Source organism: Macadamia integrifolia, unplaced genomic scaffold, assembly GCF_013358625.1.
Source record: "Macadamia integrifolia cultivar HAES 741 unplaced genomic scaffold, SCU_Mint_v3 scaffold264, whole genome shotgun sequence".
NCBI lineage: Eukaryota > Viridiplantae > Streptophyta > Magnoliopsida > Proteales > Proteaceae > Macadamia > Macadamia integrifolia.
Genome location: NW_024868851.1, coordinates 248672 through 263713, shown reverse-complemented (window position 1 = coordinate 263713; position 15042 = coordinate 248672). Strand labels below are relative to the sequence as shown.

Below are 15042 nucleotides of genomic sequence, written 5' to 3'. Positions count from 1 at the left end.
TAACAGCTGCAGTTTCAAGGTCTTTTGGAACCAACTCTCTCCCCATGGGCATGTCAAGCATTTTATGTCAACAAACGGACGGAACAAATTCGTGGAAAAATGAGAATGGTGATTAATTATCAGCCTTTAAATTTCTTTCTGGCTGATGATAAGTTCCCTCTGCCAACTCGTCCGGCTTTACTTCTCCAGTTAGCTCATGCAAATATCTTCTCCAAGTTCGATCTCAAAGCAGGATTTTGGCAGCTTGGAATAGTCCCAGAACATAGACCAAAAACAACCTTCTGTGTTTCTAGATACCATATGCAATGGACAGTAATGCCTTTTGGTCTGAAAACAGCTCCCTCAATCTTCCAAAGAGCTATGATGAAAATTTTTGCCCCCATTCAAGACCATGCACTAATATATATTGATGACATTCTTCTCTTCTCCAGAGATGACACAGAACATCTATATCTTCTCCAGCAATTTCATCAAATTGTTCGAAATATGGTCTTATGCTCTCTCCCAAAAAGATGCAAATTAGTGTCTCTTCCATTGATTTCCTCGGAGTATCCATCTCCAAAGGAAAATATGAACTTCAACCTCATATTCCCACATCTCTCCAACAGTTTCCTGATGGTCCTCTGACAAAAAATCAAGTCCAAATATTTCTCGGAATTGTGAACTACATGACAGAATTTCTCCCACAACAGATCAAGCACACCTCCCTGCTTCATTAGCTTTTGAACAAGAAAGCTCCTCCTTGGTCTTCAGCTCATACTACTGCTATCCAAGCATTAAAGAAGCTTTCAGCAAATCCCCCTACACTCCAAATTCCCTCTGATGGTAAAAGAGTTTTGCAAACAGATGCAAGTGACACTCATTGGGGTGCGGTTCTCCTTGAAGAAAACAATTCAACAAGACTGAGAACTGTTTGTGGTTACAAGAGTGGATCCTTCAAGCCTTCAAAAGCTCACTATCACTCAACCTTCAAAGAAATATTAGCAGTCAGGCGAGGTATTGAAAAATTCCAATTCCATCTCATTGGTCATAAGTTCCTTGTTGAACTAGACATGTCAAGCTTCCCCCGAATGCTTGAATTCCGGCAAAAAGTTCTCCCTCATGCCCAACTTCTCCGATGGGCTCAGTGGTTCTCCCAATGGTCATTTGAAGTAAAACACATTAAGGGAAAAGATAATGTTTTGGCAGACTTCCTCTCCCAGCCTACCTCAACCTTTTCAGTCATATCTATGTTTTTCCCTATAACCCCAAGAGCCTCCTCTTCCTCCCAACCTCCACCTGGCCATAACCTTTGTTACTCTCTCCCACCTAACCTCCCACATGAAATACAAGATCTAACCCTACGAAAGGTTATTTCTTACAGTAAAACCACAGCAATCCAACTTCTCGAACTCGCTCTTCGACGATAAGGATTATCTCTATCTGGAAGTACTTTTCACCCAGACTACCATTTTCTTACCTTGTTCACCTTTACTACCCTACAAGAACTTCAAGATCTTCCTCTTATCTACAAATGTATCTTCTGGCACCTCTGTTCTACCTACACCATTGCTCTAAGCCTTCCCCTTACCAATATCCATTGGTTTACCTCCCGTTGGATGTTTCCCAACCGAGCTGTTCCACGACCCAATCTTACAATCCTTACCTTCCTACAATTTTTTGCTCCCATAAACCACTGGTTCGATCTCTTCTCCTCTCATCTCCCAAAGACTATAGGAGAACACCCAAACCAACACCACATTACAATCCTTTTCCGTCGACCTCCTCTCATTCACCAACCCTTTGAAAATCGACAACCCTGCCATTACATTCATTACACTCCTGATTTTCATGTGTTAAACATCAGGCCTTATGATCTCTTTACCACCCGAGTTCAGCACAGAGATGAATGGAGATCCTTTTTACACTCTATGTGCTCTGCAAATAATGTCTCTCCAAGCCAAGTTCCAGCTCCTCTCCTTCTTCGAATGGATACGGCATGGGAACTTCATCAAACAGATAGACTGCCTGACCCCCGCATCGAACTGCTAGAAGCCTACAATGATTGGTTAATTGATACTGTCAATACCTACCCAGACAGCAGTTCTGATAGTTCGGATGCTTCTCTTATCTCTCTATGAAGAATGTATCGTATTGTATTAGTATTGTATTGAGTGTCTTGTTGAGAATCTTGTATTGTATTGAGTGTCGGTCGACAAGGTCAAGATAAGATAAGGTCAAGATGAGTAAGTGGCCTGTCACTTTTACTTTTCTTAAGTGGCCTGTCACTTTTACTTTTCTTATCTTCTTGTTTTTTGTGAAAGTTGTCGGTCTGTCTGTTACGTGTCCAGAACACATGTCAGGTGTATTGTTCTATAAATAGCCTTATAAGCTCAATGAAAGCAAGCTAAGGGATTGCCTAAGTAAAATGGTATCAGAGCCGGGCGGACCGGGGAAGAGGGTGTGCATGTCTATCTCCTGCGTAAGGAGTTTAGTCCCACATCGCTCATGGATCCCGTCCGCGGTCTATACTTAAGTCCCTGGGCGCCTTCTCCTAATAAGCCGGTTTTGAGGGAGAAAGAAAAGGGCTAAACCTAGATCTGGTATCATACAGCAAGTTTTGGTGTCAATAAACTCCAAAATTGATCCTATTGTAAAAGTAGATTCTACTTGTGACTGTGTACCATGCACGGCTGTGCGCATAACCTTTTGCCATAAACATTTTGAGGCTTATATGTTAAGTCTTACTTTCAGTATAACAAAGGGAGTTATGGTGATCTAAATAGTCAAAGTTTAAATAGATTTAGAGGACGAACATCATTCTGAGGGTGAATACAATTGCCAGCTTGATTATAAAGGACTATGGTAGGCCAGCATGGGCCTAGATCTATGAGCAAGAGGTTTAATATATTGGGAAAGAATATAGGTCTAGTTGTGGTTTAGAGATTTGCTAGAGAATCTAGCAATAAAATCTATTTCAAAATATAACAACAAAAGAAGTAAAATACAATGTGGTATGAAGGACTCCCTCCTACCAAAAGTGGGATGTGTTTCAAGTAGAGAGTTAATTTGGTATGCATCAGAGAATAGATGTGTTTTAAGTAAATATGTGGAGAAAGTTAACGATATTATAATGGTGTGGTGACTAGTGTAAGAATGGCCGGGGGGGTGTCAAGGTAGTGAATTCCCAATTACAATTGGATTACATCAAGGATTAGCTTTAATCCCTACTTGTTTGCACTAATCATAAAAGATCTAACCAGAGACATTCAAGATCAGGTCCCTTGGTGCATGATTTTTGTTGACGATATTGTTTTTTGTGGATGAAACAAAAGCATGCAATATGCAATAAACCCAAGTTGGAACTACACAGATCAACCTTGGCATCAAAAGGTTTTAAAATAAGAAAAGTGAAAACGGATATATGGTGCGTAACTTTAATTACACTAAGATAGAAAATGAGGTGGCGAAAATTAATGAGAGGGAGATCTCGCAAAGTGATTATTTTAGGTATCTAGGCTCAATTATAAACAAAGAAGAAGAAATAGAGGATGATGTTACACAGAGAATTAAGATAGGATGGATGAATTAGAGCGACGTACATATGGATAGGATGGATGAATTAGAGCAACGTACATATGGAATGGTGTGATCTATACAGTTAGAATTTAAAATAAATTTTTATAGGACAGTCATACTACCAAATATGACGTATGGTGTGGAATGTTGGGCAATTAAGAAACATCATAAAGATAAACTCAATGTAGCTGAGATGAGGATATTAAGATGGATTTGTGGTAAAACTAGGAAGGATAAAGTAAGGAATGATCAAATTAGAGCTGATATGGAAGTAGCTCTGATACATGATAAGCTGAGAGAAAGTCGTGTGAACTGACATGGCCATGTACAATGGAGGCTTTTAGATGCTCTACTATGAAGGAATGATTTGTGAAGGAGTTAAAAGCGCCTGGGACATACCTAAAATTACAATTGGGTTATATCAAGGATCAACTTTAAGCCCTTATTTGTTTGTGCTTATCATAGATGATCAAATTAGAGACATTCCAAATCAGGTCCCTTGGTGTATGATTTTTGTTGATGATATTCTTTTTGTGGATGAAACAAAGCACGGATTAACATTAAGTTGGAATTATGAAGATCAACCTTGGAATCAAAAGGTTTTAAGATAAGGTGAATGAAAACAAAGTATATGGGGTGTGACTTTAGTTACACTAAGACAAAAATTGAGGTGGTGAAAATAGATGAGCGGAAGATCTTGCAAAGTGATTATTTTATGTATCTGGGCTTAATCATAAATAAAGGTGGAGAAATAGAGGAAAATGTTACATAGAGAATAGGATTGATAAAGTGGAGAGGTGTGAGTCCAGAGTGTTGTGTGATTGACGTATTCCGTTAAAACTTAAAGAAAGATTTTATAAGACAATCATATGACCATATATAATATATGGCGCAAATGTTGGGCAGTTAAGCAACATCATATTGATTAAACTCAATGTGCTAAGATGAGGATGTTGAGATGGATGTGTGGTAAAACTAGTAATGAAAAAGTAAGGAATGATCAAATTAGAGCTGAGTTAGGAGTAGCTCCAATCAAGGATTAAAGTATCGATATCGGTCATCGTATCGGTCGGCCAAAATCAAGATATGTATAGAAGGGTATCGTATTGGAGATACACTAAAGATACACACCACATAAATGAATAGGAAACACTTTTTATACACTTTTGCATTAAAAAAAAAAATTAAAAAAGCTACATATAACATTTATTATGCATAAACAATAAATTGAGAGTATCGCACTGAGAATCCAAGGTTTGTACTTGTTTATGGGTGCAAAATCCTTGTTCTCAAACTTGTTTCCACTTTAGTTAGAGAGAAAAATGGCTGACTGCAACTTTGGAACAAAAATCCCTTTCAAGAAAATCTTGTTTTGCTGAAAAATGATTCATCTTGACCATTATATGACCATAGAGCACCGTATTGGTACCTATCATACAGTATCAGTATGTAGCGATACGCACCGATATACACTGATACGTACCGATACATATCAAAACGTACATTTCACCTCGTTTTTTAATTTTTCATAAAGTATCAGTGCATATCAGTGGTATATCATACGATACATATCGATACAAAAGGATTTTAAAATTCTATGTAGCGTGTCGGTAGTATCATATCGGTAAGGGCCGATATGGAAACGTATTGGCCGATACAATACGATACATACTGATACTTTAAACCATGGCTCCAATGCATGATAAGCTGTGAGAGTCATTTGAGGTGGCATGGCCATGTAAAATGAAAGCCTTTAGATGCTCCAATAAAGATGAGTAATTTGATTTACATGGAAAGAACTAAAAGAGCCAGGGACAAACCTAAAATAACTCTGGGAGAAGTGGTGAGGCAAGACATGCATAACTTACGCCTTGCATCATGAATGGCTTTGAACAGAGCTGATTGGATGGTAAGGATCCATGTAGCTGACCCCCCATTTAGCTGATATTAGGGTGAGTTGTTGTTGTTGCACTCCAAGCAAAAGCAATTTCACACATTCACAAGGTTTGAAATTTCACTTACAAGTTGAATTCTTCAAAGAAATAAAATATAAAAGGAGTACCTTAAGGCCAAAAAGGGGAGTGAATACATAGAATGCTGGTTGTTCAGCTTCTTATGTAAGCTGGATCTACAAAATTCTAATGACTATGTACCATGAAGTTTCTTCAATACACAATGAGGATGGATTTAGGAAGTGGATAAACCAACTGTGATTTTATCTAGGAACACCATCTTTTGCCATACTTGTCCATGACACCCTTATCCTTTTGAGCCTATATTCAGTTGTGAAAGCCATTGTACTCCTTAGTCCTGTCCCAGTCATATATGCTTTGATGCTAACCATTTCAAAGATCATTCTTTACTCCTCAGTCCTCTCCCAGTCATTTATGCTTTGACGCTAACCACTCCAAAGATCATTCTTCAAAATACTGAGAAAATCTGATACCACATCCCACAATTCATCACAAACGTGATACTACATCCCACACATTATCATGCCATGGAAACCATCTTTTGTCTTACTTGTCAGTGAAGCCCTTAACCTTTGTTGTGAAAGCCATCTTTACTCAGTCCTCTCCCACTCATTTATGCATGCTAACCACTCCAAAGATCAATCTTTGAAAATATTGAAAAACCTAATACCACATCCCACAAATCATCATAAACCTCATTCCATATCCCACACATTATCATGCCATGGAATTGGGAACCACAATTAATCATAACCTAATGCTGTGGTCATTAAGAAATTCCCTTAAACATCAGAAAAAGTCGCAACTACCCAAGAGGTTAAGCTTTCAAGAATTAAGCCATTTTTTAACAACAATCCAATTTCCTCTTTTTTTTTTTTTTTGGGGGGGGGGGGGGGAGGGGGGGTTTCCCTACGGGGCAGTGTAAGAAGGAATCTACTACACGCTACACCAATGAGGGACTAGAAAATTGTATCCTTCATATGGGTTTCACATGGGGCCCACATGGTCAAAATAGGAGAGAGTGTCAATGTGGGCCCCACTGTTTATTATGTAAGAAGGGTATAAAGGAATCTATACAAGGGCTGCTCATGCGTTCTTTTCCTTTCCTTTAAAAAACAAAAATTCAGCATGTTCCATGTTAAAGCAACAAGCAAACCAGATTGTGAAAATTAAAAAAAATAAAAAATAAAACACACGTGTACTGCTTTACGTCACACAAGTGGAAACTCATCAGGTAACTGACCAGAAATATATCGGAGACATCAGACAGTATCTGGATGATTTCTGGTACACTTATTTTAGTTGTCTAAAGACTGATTCCTTGGACTGATTTCATCATCAAGTGTAAATGATGCCTCTCTCCTTGCTTTCACATGTAAAGCCGCCTTCTTCAATTCATACCTTAGACTTATCCTTCTACTAACGTCATTGACATCCATAGGCTAAAAACATCACGTTTTCCTACAATATTTAACTTGGTCAAGATTTGGGACCTCTCTGATGTATCCTTAGAATTGAAGTTGTCTGATCCAATAGAAGTATCTTTATCTCCAAGAGGACGTAAGTCCATCCTAGATCTTCTCGGTGAGACAGGTATGGTTGGGTGTAAAAGCTAGCCCACTCTCCTAACGAGGTCAATCATAATCTCAGCACCTAGAGTAGTGATCAAATCGACAGAGAGGGTGATCAGAGATTGGTTGGGTGGTTGATATACCTCTCTCATACCCAGCCGGATATTGCATACACAGTATGGACTATCAACCGGTTCTTGCATGATCCACATACTGCACATCTTGAGGCAATGTATAGAATAGAACGATATTTAAAATCGGCATTCTCAAACAATCGCAACCTAAAGCTAGAAGATTTTACTAATGCTCATAGAGCCGGTTCCATTGATGATCGACGTTCTACCTCATGACACTCCACTTTCTTTGGGGGTAATTTAGTCACTTGGAAGAGCAAGAAGAAATTTGTGAGCTCTTATGACTCAAGGTATTACTTAGTGATTTAGGGGTAACTATTGCGGAGCCAATGAGACTCTACACTGTCTACAGTGATAACAAGGCTGCAATTAGCATAATTCCGGTCCAACATTACAAGACCAAACACATTGAGACTGACTGACACTTCATCGAGGAGTAACTTAAGTAAGTCACCATCAGCTTTCTTTTTGTCACCACAAAAAATCAGTTGACTAATGTGTTCACAGATGGTTTACATTACAAAGTGTTTCATCCTATTGTATGCAAGTTGGGCATGAGAGGCATATATGTTCCAACTTAAGGGGTAATGTCAATGTGTGTTCAATGTATAAGGATGAATCATCCCCACCTAACATACCTCATTCGTATTATTTCTCATATATAAATAACGTGGGCCTCTATCAGTCATAGATAAGCCAAATCATTCCAATATTCAACTTAGTTCTTTAATTGGCAAAAACATTAATCATCCTAATGTTTGCAAGCGTTGGCATGAAAAGATTAGAAGAATAAGAGGAACTAATGAATCAAGTAAACCAAAATACACTCAAGTAACCATAAACACCTTATTAGTTATCAGATAGGATCAAATATGATATGTTGCGCTCCAATTATGAAATGTTTAAAGTGAAAGACTTTATTTAATCCTTGGGTGGAGATTGAGATCAAAATCCATCCAAGTCATATCTGATTTAAATTTCAAAACTGCTATACAACACAAGTTATTATGAAATCTAGCAATGGTAATGATAGAATTATCTATAGTCAACATGAGCAGACTCTCAGCCAACAACAGAAAGTAAATAAATGCCATGTGTACAGATTTGAGAACCAGAATTAAAGAAGAATAATAAGAGAGACAAAGAGACTGGTGTAACTTGGGAGTCACAACCGTGTGGTTAGGACTTCCCCTTTCATTCAATATATAGACTACATGTTACATAGTCATAACCAAAATAGGAAAATATAAGACATAATCAAAAAACAGAACTAACTAAGCTAACAACTACCCTAAACCCAACAGGAAACTAACTGCTTATATCAAATATAATTCCAGTGTATGGAGGTCTATAGTCACCCATAGCCCTCCAACTAACACACTCTCATACACTCTGACACTCCCCCTCAAGCTGAAGTATATATATAGCAAAAGAAAGCTCCAAGTTAGACCAACAAGAACTTCAATGAGCACAAAGATAACTCCAATCAACCATCATAAAGCCATTAGAAACACCAAAAGTGACGAAAGTCCTTCTAAAAAGGGCACTCCAATACCAATAAAAGCCCTCCCCAAAGAAGGCACTCCAACAGAAACAAAAACCCTTTCCAAAGAAGATATTCCAACAGTAACGTAAGTCCTTCCTAAAAAAGACACTCCCACATAATCTCAAAAAAAAAAAAAAAAAAAAAAAAAAGGTGTAGCATTCAACATCTAAATCAAAAAAACCTTCCCAAAGAAAGTACTGCAATAAAACTGTTGCTCCCAATAGCTAGAACAAAAGCACTCACGAGCCTCAAAACAGAAATCTCCCCAAAGACGGCTCACAGAAAATTCTACAGATAAATAGGCAGCATCAGGTCATTGGGCACCAAACAACATCATGTTGTTGAATATACCAAACAGCATCAGGTCGCTGAATAAACTATTTTCAAAAGATAAAATTATTGCTGAGGACAGACACGAACGGAAAATCAAGCAGATAATATATTTGAATCTCCCCCTCACGTGTAACAGTACACAAGGACAATATTTTCCAACAACCACCGTCACAAAGAGTCCCATTACCACAATAAAATAATTTTCAATCTCCCCCTTACGATAGTAAATCTGAACAAATAACACCAATTACCACGCATGCAAGTACCAATTTTTTCAAAAAGTGCATATTCTAAATTGAGGTGATCCTGGGCCCACCAAAGCAATAATTTGGCACATATATATGCCCAATGGAGATTATGTAATTACTACTTCATACAATCCCCCATTTGACGCAAAACCCCGGGTCAAAATACTCGATTGGGTTCGATGTGGACCCACTTCAAATAGTTATCAAACCCACTTCAAATAGTATAACTCAATTAATCCAAAGTTGATTGCAATTTTGTAATTAATCCATCAATCACAAAGCAATCCTAAATAGAAAGATTGGTAGCCAAGGACATAAGAGGGTTTAGAATTAAGGTGAAAGGGCAGACTTGGAAACAAATGTAAAATTGGGACATTAGTTTATTAAAGGTAAAAGGAGGTCTGATATGGAACATCCAAAACTTTAGAAGATAAAAGACAAAACGTGAGTACTCTAGACAGTCATGTCACCAGAAAGGGACTTGCAATACGATGGGTATCTATGGAAAGTCAAATGTTAACTTCAAATCCAACTATAAACACAAGGCTAGGAAAAAGGGTAAACTTGGAAGGAGCAATAAAATTTGGACACACTAAGATAATAGAATAAATGAAGGGTATTAATGGAAACCTAAATAGTAAAATAAGGAAACAAACATAAAGTGAAGAGGAAACCAAATTTAATGGAGTCCTCTTCAACCTTGGACAGAACCTGAAGAAATTCATACGGAACCACCAGAAGAGGAGGAAGAGAGAACCAAGACCTATGCTGGACAAAGGCGAAAGGAAAACCGAGACCTTCACGCAACTAAAAGAATCCGAGAAACAGGGAGGGCACAGTCAAGAAACAAGCTTCATTAGCACCCATCAGCAAACGGACAACAGTCAGCGAGATCCTATTTTGCATCAAACAATCTCCTCAAGAACAAAAATCACCAGTAGATTTTCTTCCATATCGCAAAGGGGTACTGCATAAGAGCACCTTCAACCCAGAAAACCAAAGTCCAATGAGCAGTAGAGGATCGAATCAATACCAACAACTGAACCACACAACACAGCTGTGATAATAAACTTGATCTAAGCAACCGGCAGCAAGGCAAGCCACTCAACAGCAAATAAACCCTTTGAACCAGAAACCCAAATCTGTTATAGATCCACAGTTGATTCTCAACTGAGAGAACCTAAATAGGAAAGTAGAAGACATAATCAAAAAAGGAAACTAACTTAGCTAAGAACTACCCTAAACCCAATAGGAAACTAACTGCTTGTATCAAATATAATCCCACAGTATGGAGGTTTATAGTCACCCATAGACCTCCAACTGACACACTCACTCTTATGCTCTTAACATCATGCAATACAATAATATTCTTAACAGAAACATTAATCAATAAGAGTACAATAAAATGAGTTAATACCTAAGGGGGCGTTAGAATTCTCTTTTCTCATTGCTCTAAACCATTGCCAACAATGAATGCTACTGATGACATACACATTACAACTACAAGGTCAAGTGACAAGAAAACAACAAGAATCAACAACTGAGTACTGATACTGAGTTACCACTTACCACCCTAAGGTGGAATTAAATATTTTCTTTTGCGCTCCAAACGACTTCCAACAATGAACAATATTTATAATGCATTACTACCGCAACTCAATAACAGAGTATGAAGTACGAATATGAAATTATCAAACCTTCTTTGACTCCTTTATTCTAGGAAGCTAAGATGGTAAAAATTTCATCACCTTGGACTTCTCCGTAAATAATATTCATAACCGATGTGAATTATCTTCGCTTGCTCTACAATTTTATCAATTGGTTTTCTCTACAATTGAACATGATCCTTTCTTCAGTGGCAGGGGTGAATAATATAATTCACTAGATACAACTGCTCTTTGTCAGAATCTTTAAGGAAATGAACCTGCATATTTGTTTTACTTCTCAAATATTTAGAAAGTAATTCCTTTATTGGACAAAAACGTTCATCATCCTAATGTCTGCAATCACTGGTATGATAAGATTAGAAGAATAGAAGGAAACTAATGAATCACATAAACTAAGATGACAGCCAAGTAACCATAAACACCTCACAAGTTATCGGATAGGATCAACTATGATATGTTGTGTTCTAATTAAGACACGTTTAAAGTGACGGAAACATTATTAATCCTTGGGTGCAGATAGAGATCAAAATCCATCCAAGTCATATTTGGTTAAATTTTAAAATGCCATGCGATGCAAGTTATTACAACATATAGCAATGGCAATAATAGCATTATCTATAGTCAAAATGAGCAAACTCTCAACCAACAATGCAAAGTAAATAGATGTCATACAGAAACAGTAATATTCTTAACAGCAACACTAATCACTAACAGTACAATAAAATGAATTGGTACCCTAAGATGGCATTAGATTTCTCTTTTCCCACTGCTCCAAACCACTGGTAACAATAAAGACTACCAATGACGCATACATTACAACTGCAAGGTCAAGTTGAAAAGAGAAACACAATAATCAATAACAGAGCACTGAAAATGAGTTCCCACCCTAAGGTGGCATTAGATATTTTCTTTTGCTACACCACCAACAATAAACACAATTGATGATGCATTAAGACAGCACTAAAAATCAATAATGGAGTACAAAGTACTTATATGTTAATACCCTAAGGCGTCATTAGAATTCCCACTGCTCCAAACCATCATGAACAATAATAAAATTTGATTAACAAACCCTCTTTGGAATTCTCAGCTATATGTAAAAAGAAACTTGACAGTTGCCCTGTAAACCCGAATTTTGGCAAAAGGTGTTCAATCATAAGATGGATAAAGCTCTAACAGTTTTGTAAAAAGCAATCAATGGTAGTCCCATGCGTTACAGTGCAGCATCAGTCGCTCTGAAAAGCTAGAAATATTTATACTAGATAACAATGGAGAGCCAATGTAACCAGAAACAATATCTTACAAATTCAAATTCAAACAGAAGCCCTAACTTGATGCAAACACTACCGTAAGCGACGGAAACACTTCGTATCTAAAGCTCGCAGTGGTTTTCTACGCACTTCGTACCTGCTTTTTTGGAATCCGAAGGATAAGATGAAGAATGCTTCAAAGTTCAAACCCAAAAAAAGGGTTTTGGAGACTGCAACAGTGTTAAATGATGAAGACAACCAGAAAAAGAAGACGATTGACCATTTGAGCGACTCAGACAACAGAAACGAAAAGGGACGAGAAAGGGCGGAAAGCAACCGTCAAAGGCTCCGAAGCAAAACCCTTCCCCGCCGTCCATACGAAACATCTAGAGAGAGAAAAAGTAACCCACGTTTCATCCTTCGACCCCCATGGAGTTTTCCTCAAAAATATCTCAATCATGGCCCACACCGTTCTATCGTGCCGATTGCCGAGAGTCTGGAACCGGATAATATCAACCACGTAAGCACTTGGGGACCACTCAATGATATTGGAGAAAAAACAATATAATAATAACGAAGGCAAAGAACGTAAACGTGCCACATGGCAATCAAGAAAGGATAGGGGGCCCACAGTCATCCAATTTCACTTATTCCAAATTTCCACGTGGACGCTTTCTTCTCATTGGAGGAAGATAAAGAACTCCATTTTTTTTTGTCAACGTGGATTCAGAATTTGAAAATAACACCCGTCTCCCGTCACCGGTCACCGAAACAACATATTCAAGTCTACGATTCTCAAATGTAAATGCCAATATCTATTCACAATCCTCAACATGTGCCTTCAAATCCGGAACAATGCGCCCTAACGCGCATGCTAGCTACAGCCTAATATCCAGATTATAACATGCACAAGGGAGTGAAGTCGAGGAAGAAGAAGCGTACAGAAACAACAACCACATCATGACGAAACCAGGACGATAAGAAAAAGAGGAGAAGAGAAGAGAAGCCATTTTCAGTTCTGATAATTCATCTATAGATACCATTGAGAACTCATCATCTCATTCAACCTATGGCTATAGCATCAAAGATTACAATCTAACCCTTTTTCAAATTATCTGAAATAGATAAAAGAGGAAAGGGCGGAGAAGAGAAGGAACAAATCAAGCTAATTAGCTAAAACGGATAAAAAGAAAATCAAGAGAAACTACACTAGTGTTGTACAAGTTCTCTCTTCTCTGCTCTTGGCTTCTGGGCATTTTACACTAAATAATACCCAATTAGCTATTACCATTTACAGAACTAAGCCTCAGGGAATTACATCGTTTCCCTATTCATTTCTTCGCCTTCCTCGCAAGAGCCTTCCTCGCCGGCGACTTTACGGTTTTGGGCTTCTTAGTGCTCTTCGCCGGTGCTTTCTTAGCAGCGGCAGCTGCTGGCTTCGAAGCCACCGGTTTCTTCGCACCTGGAGAACTCCTCGTGGAAGTTCTGGCAGCCTTAACGGGTGCTTTAGCCTTTGGCTTTGGTTTTGGCTTGGGCTTGGCAGCGGCCTTGGGTTTTGCTACAGCTTTGGGCTTCGCAGCAGCCTTTGGCTTAGCGGGAGCAGCAGCTTTTGGTTTTGCGGCAGCTTTAGGCTTCGCCTTAGGCTTTGCAGGAGCAGCCTTGGGTTTGGCAGCCGCCTTAGGCTTAGCTGCGGCTTTAGGCTTCGCAGCCACAGCTTTCTTGGCAGCGGGAGCGGCTGGCTTAAGCGCTGCAGGACGAGTAGGCGGCAACTTGAATGAGCTCTTAACCTTCACGAGCTTCCCAGCTGCTACAATTTTCTTTAGTTGGACGAGCATAAGCTTCTTGAAGTTCGCGGGAAGGTTGGCTTTGTGCTTATCCTCGACGAACTTTGTAATTGCGTACTGGCTCGAACCAGTTCTCTCTTTCAAAGACACGATCGCCTCCTTGATCATCTAGGGTTTTCAAGTCACCAATAAAACCAACAAATCAGATCTACAGAATAACATATCGATCTGCAAGGTCGCTAAAATGAATTAAAAACAAAGCCAAATTGTTCCAAAGCTTTAGTTACCTCAAAGTATGGAGGATGCGCAGAGGGCTTCTTCGGACCTGCCGGCTTCTTAGCCTTTGGCTCCTTAGGTTCTTTCTTAGCTGTTGTCTTCTTCGACTTGGTAGCTTTGGTCGCCGGTTTCTCTTCAACCGGCTCTGTAGCTGGCGGATCTGCAACTGCTTCAACAGCCAGAGAAACTTCTTCTGCAAGTGCCATGACTGAAGCTCGATCAGAGAAGAGAGGGCAGAGACTAGGGAAGCAAGGGTTTGAAGAGGAAGAAGGAAGCAACGAAGCGTGAAGAATGCGATTAGCTGTTGCCGTTGCTGGTATTGTCGTTGATGAGATACGATGAGAGATGGGAAAGGGCTTAAATACCCACCGGCTAAGAGACGCTAGAAGAAAAGGTGAGCGCTGATTGGTTGAAGACACTCTCACTCGGATTCATAACTTGAGAATTTTTGAATGTGGGTCATTGGATTAGTCGTTATCGACGGTGGACATGGCTTGTTTGAGAATGCTTCGGATGGATTATAAATGAAAATAGGAGATTAGGATGGGTTTGGGTGTGCTTTTCACATCGATTCTTTTCGGCATAACTTGGTTGATACTTGGTGGATTTTGGTAAAGTTTCGATAGTTTTGTAGCTCTGTAGATAAGCTTTCCAATGAGTGCTTAAGCGCTTCATAAGGTTTAGGCATGTGAGAGATAATTG

At 38.9% G+C, this 15042-nt stretch overlaps 1 protein-coding gene across 1 annotated transcript; it reads right to left on the bottom strand.

Annotated features, from left to right (window-relative positions):
* Positions 1 to 13296: 13296 nt before the first annotated feature.
* On the bottom strand, positions 13297 to 14683 carry LOC122066961 (histone H1-like). Its single transcript, XM_042630805.1, has 2 exons — positions 14352 to 14683; positions 13297 to 14232 (listed from the first exon to the last, which is right to left on the bottom strand). The coding sequence occupies exons 1-2, from the start codon at positions 14544 to 14546 to the stop codon at positions 13612 to 13614; spliced, it is 816 nt and encodes a 271-aa protein (XP_042486739.1). The 5' UTR covers positions 14547 to 14683; the 3' UTR covers positions 13297 to 13611.
* Between the last annotated feature and the right edge of the window lie 359 nt (positions 14684 to 15042).